At 37.1% G+C, this 13,539-nt stretch overlaps 1 protein-coding gene across 8 annotated transcripts in view; it reads left to right on the forward strand.

The window, feature by feature from the left end:
• NUP58 (nucleoporin 58) overlaps positions 1-13,539 on the forward strand; it is a 42,395-nt gene that overhangs the window by 403 nt on the left and 28,453 nt on the right. For 4 of the 8 annotated variants that reach the window (XM_065050369.1, XM_065050425.1, XM_065050396.1 and 1 more), the window contains exons 2-10: positions 3,204-3,343; positions 4,604-4,642; positions 5,744-5,896; positions 6,933-7,067; positions 7,723-7,833; positions 10,534-10,558; positions 10,918-10,983; positions 11,852-12,026; positions 13,371-13,450. In XM_065050369.1, coding sequence (XP_064906441.1) covers positions 3,204-3,343; positions 4,604-4,642; positions 5,744-5,896; positions 6,933-7,067; positions 7,723-7,833; positions 10,534-10,558; positions 10,918-10,983; positions 11,852-12,026; positions 13,371-13,450 — 924 coding nt within the window. The remainder of the gene's footprint in view (positions 1-3,203; positions 3,344-4,603; positions 4,643-5,743; positions 5,897-6,932; positions 7,068-7,722; positions 7,834-10,533; positions 10,559-10,917; positions 10,984-11,851; positions 12,027-13,370; positions 13,451-13,539) is intronic. The other 4 variants (XM_065050416.1, XM_065050377.1, XM_065050384.1 and 1 more) reach the window with 3 other exon arrangements.

Raw genomic sequence — 13,539 nt, forward strand, 5'->3', positions numbered from 1 at the left:
CCGCAGGCCCCCGCCCCCAGACTCCCGCGGCCTGGGGTGGCTGAGCCCCGCGGCCTGGCCCACCGCCGAGGCCGCCGTTGCTCCGCGGGCCTGGCCGGGGCGGGGCGGGCAGGGCCGGGCTGCACGCCCGTGTGTGCAGGTGAGGGCGCGGTGGGAGATGCGTAGCCCCAGGGTTGCGCGTTTCCGCGCCTCCTGCTGCCCCGGGCGGGTCCGGAGCTCCAGCGCTCTAGGCCGAAAAGGCCCTTGGTGCACGGGTGAACCGGCGGCACCGCGTCTGCCTCGGCGCGCGGGACGTGGCGGTGCCCTCCCGGCCTCATCTGCTTCACGGCCGGCTTCCTAGATATGGACGTAGGGATCGGTCTACTTAGCAGCTAAAAACGAAGAGAGGTGCTCTTGTAATTCTGCTTTAGTTTGGCCTTGTTGGAGCAGAGTGTCTCTCGGTTATCTCTAGTGTTCTGAATGCAGAATGTGAATCATATGCATATCTAGACTGAGCTTGTGTGTGTGGCATGCAGCTCATTGACATCAAAGCCCAAATGTTTAATATTTTTTTCGAAGTTAGGAGCAGCTTTATCCTTTCTGACATAGATAACCCTGCATTTGGTTCATAGTGTCTTGGAGTAAAAGGAGAACTTCACTGTGCTTTGCTGTGCATGCAACATATAGCAGGCTCTGTGCTAAAGGCATTGTTAGTATTTAGGTTTCTCAGAATAATAGGTAAGTGTTGTTGCTGCTTGACCTCCCTTTTTTCTTTCTTTGCACACAACTGTACTAACAGAGATTGTTTTTTCTGACTTCCTAGCAACTATGTCTCCATTGAGTATTAGTGCTTTCTATCAGAGTTTTTCCAAAATCTGTTCAGGCAGAATTGATGATCACTGTAATGTAAACTAAATGGGCAGGGCAAGCCACTCAAGGGAATTTGACCTGAAGCAGGTATATTTGAAAATACTTATCTGTTAGAATTGTCTGGAATTAGCAGTGTGAGGGGAAGGCAATGGAACATCTGGATCTGAAAGAACATATCTAGATGAAATGACAGTATTGCTTTTTGGTAGCCCGCAGGAGAGGGGGCAGGTTTTCTGAGTGTCTTCTAATACTCGTAATTTTGTGGTCACGACAGATTGGTGATGTTCTTGTGTTACGTGTGCTTGGCTGTTTTTTCTTTTCCCCCATAGTGAAGCTTATATGGAGTTGTTAAAGAACTTAACTTGATTTTGCTTCGCACCTGTTTAATGCAGGTTTCCTGTGATTAAAATGTGAAACTTAGGAAGATACTTCTTCATTCTAACACATTTTTCTAAATGTACTGCCTGAAACATGGAAGCTCTTTGTCTTGTTGAACTGTGCTTGGTTAAAACTTCCTGTTGAATTTAAATGTTTTTTTAGTGTGTCGGCTTTTTTGTTGTTTTTGGGTTTTTTTTTTTCATATTTTATCCAGGACATGCTTTTTCCTGCTGGTGAGGACACTGCCATTGCTTTATTTCTACATTTTGGTTTATTGCTGTTAAAAAAACAAATAAAATGCCACTTCGTTTTATTTGGGGGTTTTTGTCCTGTAGCGGTGAATTGCGTATTTGGTAGCGTAGCTTTCCTCTACTGGAATGCTGAAACAAGAATTTTCACAGAGTAATCATCTTTGTACTGGAAAAAGATGAGAAACGTAAGCCCTTGACAAGTGAGAGAAGCAGCATATTGTATGTTGAAGTTTACAGGCAGTTAGGTCATGGTGCTGTAGTTTGGTGTATTTGAAATATTGAGAGTGAGGAAAGCTGAAATTCTTTGGCGCCTGTGAATTGGGACAATTAGCGGGCCTGTGTCCATTTAAATTTCTTGGCCACTCTGCTTCCTGAATTACTTCTTTAAGAATAACTCATACCTAGCTTTTGAACTTGAAACCAACTTTTGTTGGGCTTGCCACGATCAGTTTGTAGAGATTTGGAAAACTTTTAATGTAGAACCAAGTGCAGCCTTTTTCTTTTCCTTAGAATTTATTTTTGTGTTTAACTTGTTAATGCCTAGGAGCTCTTGTCATACAAAAAGAGAAAGAAAACGAGGGAACAACAAGAAAATACTTAACACCTGAAACATAAAATATATCTTGACAGTTGGTACCCTGAAGTCCAAATTGCATTTTGTTTCAGTGCTACTGTTGTACACATGCAAAATGTTGTGTAACTTAGAGAAAACTTACCTAGTTTTTGAAAAGGCTCACAAATGGAAGTCAGAAGTTAGTACAAATAAATGATTCTGCTGATTTTTTTTGTCAGTTTAAGAACAAAAATTGTAAAATCATAGACTGACCCAGCTGCTAGTACATGTAGTGGTTTTTTTTGTTAGAGATAATGATTATTGTATTGTCCCGGATTTTGTACAGTAAGTTAGTGTATTCTTTGCTAAATGTGAAGTTTGCCATGAAACTCCTAAAATTTGTAGTTACCCCAAAAAAATAAAAAGGCATAATTTTCCTGGTGATGACTGATCTCTAATTCTCTCCATCCTCTCTCTTCCCTTAATCTGTGAAAATAGCTCTGGAAGTTTATTTTTCTAACTTTCTGCCAAGTATACAGTCAGAAGAGAAGGTCTGGTGGGCATGGGTGCTCTATTGTTTACACCTGTGGGGAATGAAAGCATTTTGGTTAGAAAATGAATTCCTGCATCAGCGTGTTTCAGTGGTAAGATAGGGCAAAGTTGCACTGTTGATGTGAATGCTTGTGTGTCTGTGCTTATCACTTTAGAATGAAATAAGGTAACATTGGTGGAGGCTTTTGGTCAGAGGTGTCCAACTGGACTTGCAGCCTGCTTTGGAAAGGTGTTCTTGTGGGTTTGTTGTCATCTTTGTGCTGCCTCTAGTACTTGTTCTCCCATTTCAGTAGGTTAGGGAGAAAAATTAGGCAGAACTAATGAGGTGATTTAATGGTGAGAAGTTCAAATTTCCCACTGGTCTAGTAAGATGTATCAGCTGAGCAAGATGAAGAAATGCTGGAGCTTGTGTTACAGAAGCAGTGGGAGTTACGGAGCTGTGGAAGGAAAGGGAGAAACAGGCTTCCTCTTTGGTGGTAGTGAGCTTGGACTCTGTCTTGTCCAGCTGTGTTGTGTGTGGTTTAGGAAGATGAACAGTGGAGTAGGAAAGAAACTGAAATAACAGGCGGTGTGGATTATTTTGAAAAATTATTATTGCTAATAATCTTATTTTGTAATAGCTCAACAGGTGGACTTAATTTTGGAACTCTGGGCTCTTCTACCGCTACAGCAACTACATCAGCTCCTTCGGTGGGCTTTGGGAGTGGACTTTTTGGATCAAAATCAACAACTGGCTTTACACTAGGAGGTACCAGTACAGGTAGAAAAAAAATCTTGTACAGCATAAATTTGAATCAACAGTGAAGAAATATGTCATCTGTACACAAAAATGGAGTCATAATGTGGTTTTTTTTACAGTACTGTAGCTCAGAATATTACTTAAGTATTATGAAAAGGCTTCTTTGAACAGTTTAAAAGATCATTCACTGAGAATTATGCAGTATCAGTGCTGCAGAAACACAAATATGCTATCTGGGTCTATATGTAAATAGTTACGTAATTTGAATACTGAAGTTTTCTAGAAACCTAACTCTTCAGTATGCTCAAAGTTATGATTTAAGATTGTGATATATTTTGATCTGAGAAATATTTTAAAACATTGTGAGATCATTAGTATTTGTAATGTGATGTTTGTAATCCTGCTATAATAATAATTTCTGGTTTTGTTGTTTAACGTTTTCTAATGTTAGCAATATATATAAAGAAATTAGTATTTTCAGGTGTCTAATTCAGATTCTTATAGCAGTATTGGAGAGCAAAAGAATAAAACTTTTCTGACTGGAGGTATTTTTTTTTCTTCAGCCATCATGCAGGCATAACCTAATAGATGTTAATTACTCCATTATTGTTAGGCAAAAAGGTCTTTTTTTTTTTTTTTTTCTTGTACACTTGTATGAGCAGGTAGGGGAAGTTCGAAGAACCGATCTACTAGAAATAAATTTCGCAGTAGACTTGAAAGCCCACAGTACTGTGTTCAGCTACATTTGAGTAATTTTGTTTGAGCGCTCAATGATTCTTCTGGTCTTATAAACAAATGCTTTTTTAAAATGTGAAATGGCCTAGCATTGTGTTCAAAATAATCTCTTTAAATTACCAGTGGGGCAGAAACTGTAAACCAAGACAAAGGATTTTGCAAATATTTTGGACCTTACAATCCTCTTATACTGTAAATCTGCTGTTTTACATACTAATATAACGTACTGCCATATGGCTGAAAAAATACTTGATGGAATTACTAGTTTCCATATTTGTGTTTACCCTTTTATTTAAAATTTTAAACAATTTGCTGAACTGCTGTGTTAACATCACCTTCACTATTAGCAGTTTCTTATTGAAAATTTACTTCAGTCAGTTATGTTTTGATTTGTGCTGCTGGTGCTTACAAATACTGTTTTCTCTGTTAATGTTTTACTTTAAACATACCAAAGAAAAAACTTGCATAATAGTTTCATAATGTAGTATTATTATCAGTGTTTTGTGGTCTTCAATCACTATTCTGATTCTGTTTGTATTCTTAAAGCAGGAACAGCAACAACTATTGCTACAGGACTGACACTAGGTAAGGACCTAATTTGGATTGTAATGTTATAAAGGCATAATTACCTCTCTTAGAAGAATAAAGAAGGTTGAACTGGGAAAGGACGTTAGGAATATTTTGCTTTTGTTTCTCTGATGCATCCCTAGTGACTATTTTTCATTGAATATACAGGAATATGTGGTGGGTTTTCTTTTTAAACACCAGTCTGCGGAGAAACAGAGCTTGAGTAACACATGTTAGGGATGAGGGTGGTGCTCAGACTGCAGTCCAAGAACTTAGGAAGCCATGCTGTGAATAAATAAAGAGAAAATGGTGTTGGATAAAGAAGCAAATGAACTGGTCAGAAGGGAGGAACAGCAGATAACCTAGAACAGACTGTGTAATGCATAATCATACGTGGCAGTTCGTGCTTTGCAGATGAACATTAGTTCTTTTCAGTAACTGAATGAAATAATGTCATCCAAAACACACACAACAATTACTGAGGACACTTAAGTATGTGTTTCTTATACTTGCTATTGTGGTTTGTGTATGTACATGCACACTCCTCCTTTACTTTGGAATATGGATTCTAGAATGTAAAATGTATTCTTACCATGAAAACGGCAAGAAGTAGAAGCTTTATTTGGTTTACTTCAAAAGCGTTCAACAGCAAAGTTTGAGGGAATAACATCTCAACATGGTTTTAATGTTTAGAAATCCCAAGGATATGTGGGTTCGTTTTGGTATGCTCATCCAATTGAGAATTTTTAGTCTGTATTTTGGCTGATACTGTGTACAGCTCCATCTATCAATACTTCGTTGTTTTTGTTAGGTGCTCTTGGTGGCAGCTCTTATTTTTACAGGTTTTTTTTAGATTACCATGAGATGTAATCACCAGTCCATGATTAAAGCCCTTTGGATCATTAGGAATTCTGGAGCAAAAATGCCTGTGCAATTAATGTAAACCTTTGAAATTGAGCTGAAAGGTGCTATGGGGATATTTTACTTGATGCAAATGATCTTGCATGCCATGGTGCTCGTGATGGTTAATTGGGAATAGTTCAGAAGATAAGGTGAACTGAGCATTTATTCTCAAAGAGGATGTTCTAAGAGCAAGAACTGGTTTTGGGTTTCTTTCAGGCACACCTGCCACCACATCAGCAGCTACCACAGGCTTTAGTTTGGGTTTCAACAAACCTGCAGGTTCAGCCACACCATTTGCTTTGCCTGTTACTTCTACCTCAGCCAGCGGCCTGTCGTTATCATCTGCTCTTACATCGACTCCTGCAGCAGGTAGGAAAATGTTCAGGTGATTTGGAGTTTGTGTTGGTTTATTTTGAAAAAAAACTTTATGGTAAAACAGTTCTGTGCTCTAATTTTCTTGTATTTACATAATTTTCTGATGCTTTATTAAGAAGGTTCATTGGACTTCACTAGTTCTAAATTTGGGTACCCTAATACAGATAGATTTATGTTTATATAGAGGGCAGTATACCATGTGATATAGGCAGCATATAACCTAAGTCAGCAGGAGTGTAGCAAGAACTGATTCATCATGTAAAATCATTATTTTTGTTATTGTTAACCCCACTGAAGGTTGAAAGCTTCCTACTTGAGCAGCTGAAAAGTTTGGAAAAAGTCTGCCTTTTGTAGATGACCTGAAATGGTTAACTACTAGTGGAAAGAAGATTTTTCCAGTGTAGTTTTCCTAGTGGCACACACCTGCCATCATATTGAACTCACCTAAACTGTGTTGTGCATGATGATAATTAAGACTGCAGTTCACTTTTCTTAGGAATCTGTGTTTGAGCACAGCTATCTCTGCTCTTTACACTGTCTCTTTATGCCTGTGGTCTTCCTGTGCTCAGTTCTTCCCTATCCTACCAAAATGTGGGATGCTTGATTCCAGAAGGCAGCTCGAATTACTCATGGAATTTTCTTGTATCGTGTGTCTTGTGTAAAATAGTTTGTTTCACATAAAACATTAACTTTTGAACCTTTTTATATTAAAAGTCACTAGCACTTGTTAGATCCATTATGATGTAAAATAAATTCTGTGGAAAGTTCTAGATTCTCTAGTGTTCTGTGAGACTCAGATTTTCTTTAGTTGCAGGTAAATATGGACTGATCAAGATTATGATATTGTAGAACAAAATAATGTATGATTCAAAAGTTTCTATGGCATTTGAAGATCTGCAGGAAATAAGAACAATTTAATTTCTTATCCAGTTATGATTAAGGTGCTGTTCAGACCTTTCAGTTATTTCAGATGGTCTATGGATATATTTGGATGGAGTGTCTGCATGAAGCTGGTTTTCTTTTTCTGCAGGAACTACTGGCTTTACATTAAATCTGGGTGGTACAACTGCTGCAACTACAACTGCCTCCACAGGCCTTTCCTTAGGAGGAGCCTTAGCAGGTTTAGGAGGTTCACTATTCCAGAATACAAGCACAGCAGCAACAGGTAAAAGTTATTTTAGTATTTTCCCCCCCCTTGTGGATTAAGATGTTGAAATGTAATGTGTGATTGTATAAATTCATAATGTAAGATTTAGTTTATATAAAATTTCATGCTGTGGAAGTGTAATTTTTTAAGTGTTACTGTTAAGAATAGTGTTGAAATCCATGGATAATAAAAGTGAAATCTGGAAACTTTGCAATAATTGATGTAAGCACATTCATCATAAATGGGAGGGAACATGTATCTCCTTCAACTATGGAGAAGTTGAAATCTTATCTGGGTGGCTTTTAGTCTGAATAAAACCATTAACCTTAACCATTAGTATTATCTTTTTACAGCTTACTGTCTTTTTCAGCTCTAGAGGAAAAATTTGTTATGCTGAGGTATAGTCTTGGTAACACTGCTCTTAAACTGAAAGAAACAGAAAGATACTTAAGATGCTGATGGTGTTAGCTATCTAATTAGCTACCTCATAATGTGAAGAAATTACATGAAGAGACTTGCATACAGTTGTATGAAACTTAATGCAATCTGTGTTGTTCTCTGTTTATTTTGTATATTTTTAAAAATCCAAATGTAGTAAAAGGACCCTGAAATTGCAAACAAGTTGTAATTATCAATGTTTTAAGTGCAGAAATTCTGTTTGGATTTCTTGTAGGACTTGGGCAGAATGCTTTGAGTTTGACTCTGGGGACAACTGCAACTCCTTCAACTACTGCAAATGAAGGTCTTGGTGGCATTGATTTCAGTAGCTCTTCAGACAAAAAGAGTAAGTTTGTTTTTAAAACATTTGTAATTTTTTTTTGAGAAAATTATTGGAGCACTACAGCAATGATGCTATGCCCTTGTGTTAGGAGTGTAGAATTAAAGCTGACAACTTCAACTCCCCCTGCCAAGGCATTTCAGTTAGCTTCATTCTTAGATATTGTGCTTGTATAGAAGATTATTATTTTGGTTGCAAATGCAATGCAATTTAAATTTGTTTATAAGCCAATATGATACTTGTGAACCAGAATCTAAATCCTCCTGTTTGCTAAAAGGCCATGGCAAATTTATGAACAGCTATATGTCAAATGTAACTAGAGGGGGGCGGGGAGCAGAGCTACATAAGGCATTGCAAATACAAAAAGTACTTGTTTGAAGCTATCTTTCTCTAATTGTAAAAGATCTTAAACTTTGTTTGTTTTGTTTTGTTTTTCTGGAAAACCTACACAGTAAAATGGCATATTTTTAGCTGTTATTCTTCAAAGCTGCATTTCTTGTGTGTGTTTTTATCAGGTTGTTAAGACCAGTTGTAAAAATATTACGTTTGTGGTAGCTTTAAAGTACTTAAGTAGCAGAATATTGAGCGTTGACACATGGACATCTATTGTGTTGTCTTGCCTTTGTACTTTCAGAGTAAGCTTAACTAAAGCTGATTATAAAATGTGCATTTTCTCTGAGGAATCAATACTGTTAATTTAATCTCTTGATTCCATTCAGCAGCTACATTTTAAATTAGGTGTGCCAGTAGCTAGAAGAGAAAAAGATACAGAAACTCCATGAAACCATCTTTACAGAGTAACATATGTTGTGGAGACATAGTTTTTTGTACTTGTAGAAGAGATGGCATATTAACTGTCCAAACTGGAGTGCTCTGCATGATGTTGATTGTTTTTGGAGCTTATTACTGAAACTGGGAGTGATAAAAAAGCTCTGATTCCTAGGTTCTTATGGGATTTCTGTTACTATAATACTAGAATATCACAATGTTTCCATAATATACAAATATCTTAGAGTACCACAGACTCAGTCTACTTAAGTCTAACATCTCCCAGCATTGTTTTGGCCAGCTCTTAGGGTGGAAACTTGAATGCATACCTGAATTCCCCATATGTTGCATAGCGGAACTGGGTGCATGGGTCTGTTGCTGTCAGGATAATAAGCAGAGGTCCCTTAGCTAAGCAGTGGGAAATGTTGAAGTAGACTGTTTTTTGAGTTTTCTTTTTTTAAATTTAGGTTTTACTTTGGGAGTGTCTCCCATAAGGGGTAGTGCTAGCTTAAGCAGCCCTGACAAGTATCCCTACCTGTGTGCTGCTACTCAGTTCTGTCAGTACAATTGTTTGTACTACTGTATAAGGAACTGCACTAAGGTTTAAGGGTGGTGGCTTTATTGTTTTGAGGGTTCTATTTTGTTTCCTTCCTTAAGAAAAGGAAGGAGGAGGTGTGGCTACCGAGGAAAAGTGCCCTAGGAATCTCAGAAATAGACAGGAACTATCACCTTTGTTCTCTCTTCTGGAATTGGTTAAAAAAAGCTTTTCCTACTGAAGACTGTCTGTCTAGTATTTCTTTGAAGTATGGCTGCAGGAAAATAAACTGTTCTTATACTTATTTTTCTCGTGTATTACTAAAAATAATGTAAAAATGGAAGCATTTGTCCACAAAGTAGCAAAATCTAATTTTAAATATTTATCTTTTACTTTGTAAGTACTGTTCTGGGGCACAAAAAAAGTGGCTAGAGAGAGAAAGCAAGGTATACTTAGATTTCTGTCTAATTTTTGGGTTATTAGCAGAGAAAGGAGTCCTGAATTCTGGGGTATATGCTTGCCTTCCCCCCCCTTCCGCCCGCCCCAATTTTCTGTAGACTCCAGGTTCTCTAAGTGTCCTGGTACTGGTTGACAGTCTGCAGACAATTTAAGTAGGTGTTGCTTCTAAAAGAAGTAGCTTCTCCTGGCCTGGGCACTGGCTTCTGCAGCTGAAAATGTTTGTGGCACTGGCTTTAGCTACTTTGCTGCTTTGTGTCCTGATGGCACTGAGAGGGAAGTGAGGATGTGAATTCCATCCAGCTGAAGAAGTTGAAGCTCACTTAGGCTGAGTGAGTATTCTCCCTAGCAGACTTCTGCCGTATGGGATGTGTTATGCATTATATTGTTTTCAGCTCTGTTCTGTTAGTCGGAGGCATAGTTTAGAGTGTGTAGGTGGTAGGTAGGTTAGCAGTACCAACTTCAGTTATGTAAAACCTCATTCATTACTGAACTTAATGCAATAGCAGAATTCTTAGGGAAGTCTAATGGGCAAGCCTTCATTACCTTCCTACCTGAGAGGAGACTGTTATTGCTGAATTTAAACACTTGAGCGTTTCGTAAGTGCAAGTCTGAGTGAGTTGTGGTTGCATAAGAGGAACAGATTTCTTATGCAACTGCAGTTGTTTATGCATTTGTAGTGACTTGTTGAGTGACACAAGATGTTTTGCATTACTTTGTGTGCCCAGAAGTCAGCACCACTGTTGAACTATTGTTCCTGGAAAGATATTTATCTGTGAAGTGGGATTAAATTAAAATCACCTTTCTTTTATGGCTAGCCTTGTCTGTTCCTCTTATCAAGAGAAATGGAGCAGATTATAGTCATGAATTCTTTCTTAAAATCTCACTAAGGTTGTTTTGTTTGTTCTTCAAAGTTTTATTTCTAACCTGCAGTTTTTATTTTCTAGGTGACAAAACAGGAACAAGACCAGAGTAAGTATTCAGATTTTCTTTGGATTCCATGTCTTCTTAGAAAACAGCTGAACTAAATATGCTGGCTTTTATACAACTTCGATCTTGAAAAAGGCGTAAATGTAAATAACCAACTTTTGCGATATGGACAATTCAGTAGTTATGGTTCATCATTTTAAATATTGCAATTTTCCCATCAAATGTGATACCTACAGCTTATCTGGCATCTGCTAGAGACTGGTCATTCCTAGTCGTGGTATATATGCAATAGGTGCAAAGCTGTTCAATCAGTCACTTAAATGTTTTAATGGTATTTAGAAGTTATGCAAAAATGTTTGGCAGTATTAAAGCACCATCTAAACGTGCATTGTCTCTTTTAGAGATAGCAAAGCACTAAAGGATGAAAATCTACCTCCTGTAATATGTCAAGATGTAGAAAATCTACAGTAAGTAGTGGTTTTTACTTATAGTAGTTTAATAGCTAAAGTATTGTATACTATCACTGCTCTGTGACAAAAACACCCTGCTGCAGGCTGCATGCAGGATAACTTATAGCCCGAGGCCTTTCTGCAGGTTAACCCTGGGAACAGAGTAGGCAGATAGCTGAAGTCTTGGGCTGTTTGGTTTTTTTTGGGTTTTTTTTCAGTCTTGCTTTTCCGTGCATTTACACAAATGGGTATGCCCAACAGATATGCTCTTACAATCTGACCTGTGTCTCTCTGGGAGTATTAAGCCTGTTGCATGTGCATAGTAAGTATTGAAGCTTGTGTCTGAATTGCATGTGCATTGTGGATCTCATATGGAATAGAACTGCAAAAGAGCCTTTCCTTGGACAGGAAGGAGCCAGATTGTAGACTAGTCAAGGAGGCTATATGTCACTGTCTTTGAGTGTGAAGTACATGTCACATTTACATAGATACTATATATTATAACACATATATGTAAAATGATTGATATGTATCTTAGCTTGTCAGGGTTCAGTGTAACATGTTTAAACACTTGCTGTTGAAGTTTAGGGATTTTGGTGTTGGTTTGGGTTGTGGGTTTTTGGGGTTTTCTGTTTTGTTTTGTTTGTGATTTTTTGGTGTGATTTTTTTTTGTTGTTTTGTTTTTTGGTTTTTACAGTATTGGCATTCTAGGAGTTAAGATAATACTATGCTATGCTGTAACTTCACTGGTCAGTACTTGATTTTTGGAAAAATTATTTTAATAGCTATTTAAATAATGTACCCCAAAAGTAAATACTTGAGTATTTCAGCTTGAATACTTTGGGTTTTTTTTTCTTCCTCACCCTGTTCTTTTTCATTTCCCCAGGAAATTTGTCAAAGAACAAAAACAAGTTCAGGAAGAAATTAGTAGAATGTCCTCTAAAGCAATGCTTAAAGTACAAGAAGACATTAAAGCTTTGAAACAACTTCTGTCTGTAGTTGCCAGTGGGTTACAGAGAAACACTCTTAATATTGACAAGCTGAAAGTGGAAACTGCACAGGTATAATTGAATATAAATTTTATTATGTAGAGTTTGAATGTTGATTATTTCATATGGATAACTAGCTGCCTTTATCAGTCAATTAAACATGTGTCCAAAAAAAAAAAAAAAGGTGAAAAATTGAATCCATTCTATTTGAAGTTTCTGGGGAGACTGAAATATGTGATGTCAGTATTTTCAGATAAGTACAACAGCAATAAAACAATAAAATTACTTTTATTCAGGAAAGCACTTCTCCATAGCAAAGGCAATAGAAGAGAATATGAGCCTACTTTAGTTCAGTTTTGGTTATATATTCAGCTGGTAGTGAAGACATACTTGTAACAACATGCTGGACTGGAGCAGCAGAAATGCAAGTATGTTTTCTTCTGATAACTGAGAGAGCAAGAAAAAAAAATGCCAAACATAAACCACCACCCCGTAACATTTCAGGGACCAAAATATCTTAACTAGCATTAATATTAATTTAATGAGCTTGAGTCATAACTCTACCCACCAGTCTGCATCTTAACTATACAACCAGTTTGAGCTCAAGTTTAGATGCGAGTGTTTTTTAAGTTCTGTATGACTTTTTTTTTCATCTGGCGTGTCAAGGCTGCTTGCTACATAAATAAGTGTATTATATTCTAAAAGTAAAAATGGTGGTGATTTTTTTTTTGTCTATATCTTGTGATAACAAAAGGAAATACCCTATAGTGGTGCCTAGCCAACAATTTTCTGTGAAAACAAAAACTTGTTACTGACATTTTCTTATTTCTGTAAGTGGTGCAGTTGAAAATAATTGCAGAAGCAGACATTGAGTAATTCCTAATGGCAGAGTTATTAGAAGGTATTAAACAGAAGTGTGTGCTGTAATTCTCATGCATAAAAAGATCACTTCCAAAGAAAGACTTTTTTTTAACTAGTTAATATTTTTTTAAAAAAGGCAAAATAATGCTGTTTGTTTTATTTCTTCTCTTTTAGGCATTTCACTTCCTTGCATTTGACTGTTACATTTTTTCCCCCCAAATCCTCAATAATTATAACAGGATTTCTGTTGTACTTCAGAAATCCTATCTTATCTCTGATAGTTAAGTGCGGTATTTTCTCATCTTCAGAGAGCTCAATGTGCTTTCAGTATATGCTGTTGCTTGTTCCTTCCCCAAACTTTTGTTGGTATTTGCAGTTCTCCAACTTTCTGGTAGTCTATTATTTGAAGAATTTCTGGTTGGATTATATCACAGTGTTACCTTAAATATATGAAGAAAATATTTTATGTGAATGAACAGTAGAGTTATAGATGTTTTTCTTTTTGAACGTTTGATAGAGAACCTTATCTTTTATTAATTTTTGATATTTACTTAGGAGCTAAAGAATGCAGAAATAGCATTACGAACACAGAAAACTCCTCCTGGTCTCCAGCATGAAAATACAGCCCCAGCAGAGTGAGTTACTGCTATTCAAAAAAAATGGTCAATAGTATAACTTGGAGAAGACTCTGGGGAGACCTTATTGCAGCCTTGCGATACTTAAA

This window comes from Columba livia, chromosome 1 (assembly GCF_036013475.1).
Source record: "Columba livia isolate bColLiv1 breed racing homer chromosome 1, bColLiv1.pat.W.v2, whole genome shotgun sequence".
Classification (NCBI taxonomy): domain Eukaryota; kingdom Metazoa; phylum Chordata; class Aves; order Columbiformes; family Columbidae; genus Columba; species Columba livia.